At 42.6% G+C, this 6,000-nt stretch overlaps 1 protein-coding gene across 1 annotated transcript in view; it reads left to right on the top strand.

Moving 5' to 3' along the window:
* The first annotated feature begins 547 nt into the window (after positions 1-547).
* Positions 548-6,000, top strand: part of igdcc3 (immunoglobulin superfamily, DCC subclass, member 3) — a 137,728-nt gene continuing 132,275 nt past the window's right edge. The window contains exon 1 of the mRNA XM_022668149.2: positions 548-938. Coding sequence (XP_022523870.2) covers positions 788-938 — 151 coding nt within the window. The 5' untranslated portion in view covers positions 548-787. The remainder of the gene's footprint in view (positions 939-6,000) is intronic.

Genomic DNA, 6,000 nt, shown 5'->3' with positions numbered 1-6,000 from the left:
GAAAGAGAGAGAGAGACGTGCACAGAGAGAGAGAGAGAGAGAGAGAGAGAGAGAGAGAGAGACTAAACAACTGTTAATATTATAATTGATTATTTATATTACTATTGTTATTATTATTGTTGTTTTTACTATTATCATTGTTATTATCATTATTGTGAATTTTATTCATTTATTTATTTTTAATTAATTGATGTTTATGTTAACATATTCATCGTTGTTTCACTATCGGTTCGGTTTTGACATTTGTTTTTTTTTAAACAGTCATGCTAATAAAGCCAATTTGAATTGAATTGAATTGAGAGAGAGGTGCACAGAGTGAGAGAGAAAAAGAGGAGAGAGGGAGAGGTACAAAGAGAGAGGGAGGGAGGGAAAGAGAGCGAGTGAAGGAGAGAGAGAGGGAAAGTGACTGAGGGGGAGAAAGAGGGGGAGAGAAAGAGGTAGAGAGAGAGAGAGAGAGAGAGAGAGAGAGAGAGAGAGAGGGGAGTGAGAGAGAGAGAGAGAGAGCGAGTGAGGGAGGGGTAGAGAGGGTAGTGGAGTAGGAGCGGCAGTTCGTAAGCACCTAGAGCAGGAGCGAGGATACAGCGCGTGCGTGTGCGGAGTGTGGATACAGCGCGAGGACCGGAGAGAGCGGTGGAGTACAGTGGAAAGAGAGATAGAGAGAAAGAAAGAGAGAGAGAGAGTGAGTGGATAAAAAGAGAGACTCTGTCACATTCCTGGTTGATGTGGATGATGGCGCGCGCGTGCTGCTGGAGCCGGGCTCGCGCGCTGTAGTGTGTGTGTGTATCGGATGCGCTGTCTCCTCCGCGGCTCTTCTTCCTCAGCGCGCTTTTGTTCTCGGGGTCTCGGGATCTGTGCAGCGGGATACAGCGGGCTGATGGCCGCGGGTTGGCGCCGCTCGGCCGCGGGGCTGCTGGGAGTTTGGCTGCTGGCTCTGTTGGGTAAGTGCACCCGTCTACAGTAGCCTACTGAGGTCTGGGGGGTTGTGCTGGAGTGTGGGGCATCACTACATCATAGCCTTTCTGTTAGCTATATGTAAGAGGCAGTATGTGTGTGTGTGTGTGTAGAGAGAGAGAAAGAGGTGAGATACACACTCTGCTGCACAGAGAAACCTGCTGACCTCCAGAAGCAGCAGCAGCAGCTCAGTCCAGCCTGGCAGAGCTCCAGTGTTTTCAGATTCACCCACATTACATCAGCACTGACTCCTAATGCAGGTTACAATATTAACCAGGGCTGGATTATTTACACCTGCAGACCTGAGCTCACAGTCACAACACTGAATCAGAGTTTACTCTACAATCTTTCACTTAAAACAATAGATTCTATCATATCTACAATAGGTTTTCCACTATTTAACCAGGTGAAGAACCGACAATTGTGTGTTGGCACAATGATATGTATGCAGAACAGTTTATTGGGCTTTTACTAAAGAACCCTGAGGTTTTCAGATTTGCCTGCAGGTAACACCAAGGCTAAATTAACTCCTACAGACCTGAGCTCACAGACACAACACTGAATCATAGCTTACACTGCAGTTTTTTTACTTTTTTGACATTTGGTGCTAGATTGGACCATTTCGAAGATTCCATATAAAACCATCTATCTTCCATAGGTTCCCCACTTTAGAAAACAGCTATTTAACCAGGTGAAGAACCAACAATTGTGTGCTGGCACAATGATTGTACGCTGAACAGTTCATTGGGCTTTTACTAAAGAAGCCAGAAAGGTTTTTAGATTTGCCCACAGGTTACATCAAGAGTCAAGACTTTACACTGTAATCCTTCATTTAAAACAATAGTAGTGAAACCCTTTTTGATGCTCGATTGGACCATTTTCAAGGTTGAACCACTGATTTTGAGTTAGCACAAAGATTGTATGCAGAAACAATAATTGGCTTTTACTAAAGAACCCTTAAAAAAACACATTTTCAGATTCACCCTCAGGTTACACCAGGGATGAATTAGATCCTACAGACCTGAACTCACAACCACCTCACCGAATTACGACACTGAGTTGACACTGAAATCTTTTACTTAAAGCAATACCTTTTTGTTGCTAAGATTGGACCATTTTGAAGGCTCTTTATAAACCACTGTAGATACAATAGGTGTTCCATTATAGAAACTAATATTTAATTAGGAAAATAACCAACTACCCAAAATGTTATGGTGCTTGTTTGAGTTGGCATGATTGTATACACAGACGAGGTAATTGGCTTTTCTTTAAAGAACGCTTTTGGAAGGATTTTCAGATGAACCCATATTATATAATCACTGCCTCCTAATGCAGGTTACACTAACCAGGACTGAATTTACAATCACAGACCTGAATCTGGACTACAGTTTACACTTCAAGCAAAGTGTAAAGGGTTTCTGTCCCAATATAACAGTAGTGGAACCCTTTTTGGTGCTAGATTGGACCATTTATAAGGTCTTTTACAAACCTAATCTAAAACAAAACTATTTATCCAGGCGAAGAACCAACTAATTGTTCAGATGCTTCTTTGAGTTGGCATGATTTGTGTGTACAAGCATTTATTAGCATATTTTTACTAAAGAACCTTAAAGTAACCCCATTTTTAAGGGTGTACCATTTATTGTGCTAGATGAGTTGGACTGAAATGAACCGTGTAGGTTTAACTCCATCACTGTAGGTTGTTTAGCAATGCTAATATCTGCTAAAGCTGATTAAATGGCCAAATCTCTTGAATGTTTTCTTTATTCTTATATGAGTGATATAAAATGTGTTCTTAAAATGACAATAATATCCTTTATCGCAGTTATTTCTGGTACAAAATATTGTCCAAACAAAAAAAGATCATAGGTCTAGATGGTAGATTAGATCATATTTCAAACATTCAAGTTTTCTATTATAGAAAACAACTATTTAACCAGGCGAATTAAGTTCAAATTCTTGCTTCTTGGAGATGGTACGATTGTATGCAGAACCATTCATTCATTCGTTTGTGTTGCGTTGGACTAAAATGAACACTGCATGTATTACTTCACAAAGTCAGCTGAATCTTGATGACTAGAATTATAGACATGGAACTAAACTGCATGATAATTGTGTGTAGTGGTGTGTACTGGAAATATGTTTAGTCTAAGATTACGTTACGTTTTTTTACTGGGTGTGGGAATATAGACCCTTAGATGATGAGCAGTTTTTAGTACAGTTTTTAGTAAAGTTTATTTTCACTCTTGGTGCCATTTGTTTGGGCAGGTGTAAGGTCTGAAACAACCCTACTAAGATCATCTTATTCCTGTTACAGTTTGTTTCTGGTGGGAACATGTAGTAACCTTGATCTGAACAAGCTTTTAGATCAAGTATGAGCTTAGTCTCTCAGCGGAAGCAGTTTAACCAGGTACATTACCCAGATAATCACTACAGCTACAGATATGAACAAGTGATATCTCTGCTGTTGCTTCATGTTAAATTGTGCAGAAATATACACTAGTCCAGAACATAAAATCTTCTTCCTGTATTTACTTTTTTGGTGCCTTGACTTAGACACCTCCTGTGGGAAACCCTGGCTCCTACTTACACTAGACATGGTTTGGTTGAATGGTGCTGAAGCTCGGTTCTGTCCCCTCCCCATTCCCCTCCTGGCCTGCACTCACACTGCGTTTAAACAATCCGTGCCCGAGCACGCTTACTTCATTACTCACTGCTCAGTGGGCTTGCCGGTGTTGTGCTGAATTCAACACCCCCGCCATGAAAAGCACCCTCTCTCGGGAGCGTGTCTTCTTAAAAAAAGCGGAGGTAATGTAATATACTTTAATTTACTTAGAAATATCTGCCAAAAGTCACATTTATCTCAGTCATGGTTACATACATAACAACACAGGTTGAAACAACACCGCCATGTTTGTTTACAGGAATGTCACATCATTGACATCATCTTGTTCCGTGCTTGGGCACGGATAGCGTACCATGCTCGAGTCCAAGAGAACTTTGCTCTGGCCCACCTCTTCAAGCAGGCCAGGTCATGGTTCATGGTGCGTACCGTGCCTGGGTAATCAATGCTGCTAGGTGATAGATAACGTTTCTTTCAGCCAAACTAACGCTACTAACTTATACCTCAGACTTCTGATGCGAACAGCGCCCACTTTGAGTGGTGTTCTGTCGAGTTGTGCTACCTTGTCAAACCGGTCTTTCCTTATTGTATATTTAGGGTTTTCGGTAAAACGTTAATTCAACCGGAGATCCGATTTAAACCTATAGTTACATAAACAAGATAGCTAACATTAACTAGCTGCTGTAAACAGGGTCGGCTCTGCTGCAGTCCGGGTTCAGCTCTGCCTTTGGGCGGTCCCGAGCCAAGGTGGGTGTGGCCATGAACTTGAGGAACAGTTCGAAAATGGAAGTTGAGAAACAGTTTCACGTGCAGCATGAATTGTATTTCACAAAGAACAAGAAAAAGTGGATTTTAGCGGAAGGAGACCTTTAAGCTCAGCAATATGATTGTATACGGGCTTTCTTAAAAAACTGAACCCGCCATATACATAAATACCCCATGGGTGTGTGGGAACTCCTGTTAAAGAACGGACCAGGGATCCCTCTGTGTGTTTTATTGCTAGCATGCCTCCTCTGATCTTCTGGGCTATGGAAGTGCAGTCTGAGATCGATGGCCTTGAACAGCTATATTTAAAGCCGTGCTTAAAGTACATTACACACACACTCCTCATATCTTAATGTTTACAAGCACGGATCTCCTTTCATCTCCATGCTTCCCTCAGTTTGGATGTTTATGCATGTTGTTGATGCCATTTGATCCGCCCTCGAGTGTCCTTTAGCTCTGGTGAACATACATACATAAACACACACATACACATACACACATACACACACACGTGCAATTTATAACATGATTATATCTGGATTTGTTGTAATGATGACGGTTAGGTGGATGGGAAGGAACCTGAAGATAGCCAGCCTAAGCCGTCCACTTACGTTCCGACTGACCGTTTCCAATTGTCTTAAGTGCAGCCCGTGCAGAAATATGCCTCCTGTCTTCTGGCACCAGCAGTTTGTGGCCATTATCTGTCAGGGGCTGCCAGGAGGCTTTGATTGACTGTCTGTTGGTCTAGTTTTGAGCTGGGGGGGGTTGGTTTGTGTAGAAAGATGAAACGTGAACGTGAAGGCTTCACTTCGCTTCTCTTCTTTTTCACATTTCTCCGGCCTCTTTGTTCACAGTGATTGACAGCTGGTGTGGGCGAATGTCAGCGTGGACTACACTCTCACAGGCTGAGGTTTAAAGCGGTAAAGAGGTGACGGGGCCATAAAGTCACAGTTTGATCAACGTCATCACCTAGCAGCATTATGATCATGAGGCAAGGGTGTCACTTGCTCACGGTTCCAGAGCTTTCTTTCTCAACTTGATTCCCTCAGCAGATCCTTCACGCTCAGTTCACATGAGTTATGCACATACCACTGACTGTGAATGAGGGAATCGCTGTTGATGGAGGGTCTGATGCAATTACTGTGGCCAAAATTACAGGTATAAGGAGTTTTATTGAAACGCACCCTGGCATTTTAATTGACTGACACGGAATGCTTGTATTTGCTCACGGCTCATCGTTTGAGCATCGTCATTGTGATGCATGCATGCGCAATAGTCACATCGCAGAACGTGCAATGTCACTTAAGGCAATTAAATCAAACACGTCATGTTGCAATGTTTTGATTTTTGACACAAGAAGTAGATACACAGCGCTGTCTCTGTGTCTGTGTGAGTGACAGGCTGCTGCTGCCTGAGAAGCGAGAGAGGGAAGGGGAGCGCGAATGGGGGGGCAGGAGTAAACACGAGGTAAACGCACGGCCTCCGTCCACGTGGTTGCGCATGTGTCGAAAGGATGTTGGCTTATTTACATACATTTTAGTACGGTCTAGCTTTTTTATGTCTCTGTGTCAGCAGTAAAGGTCTCCTAGTTCTCTTGTCTTAGAATTACATTTAATGTCATTTCAATGTTGGCGGATAGTTCATGCTGACTCTGATGCACC

This window comes from Astyanax mexicanus, chromosome 23 (assembly GCF_023375975.1).
Source record: "Astyanax mexicanus isolate ESR-SI-001 chromosome 23, AstMex3_surface, whole genome shotgun sequence".
Lineage (NCBI taxonomy): Eukaryota > Metazoa > Chordata > Actinopteri > Characiformes > Acestrorhamphidae > Astyanax > Astyanax mexicanus.
The sequence above is the reverse complement of the archived record's forward strand: the minus strand, read 5'-3'. Positions and strand labels throughout refer to the sequence as shown.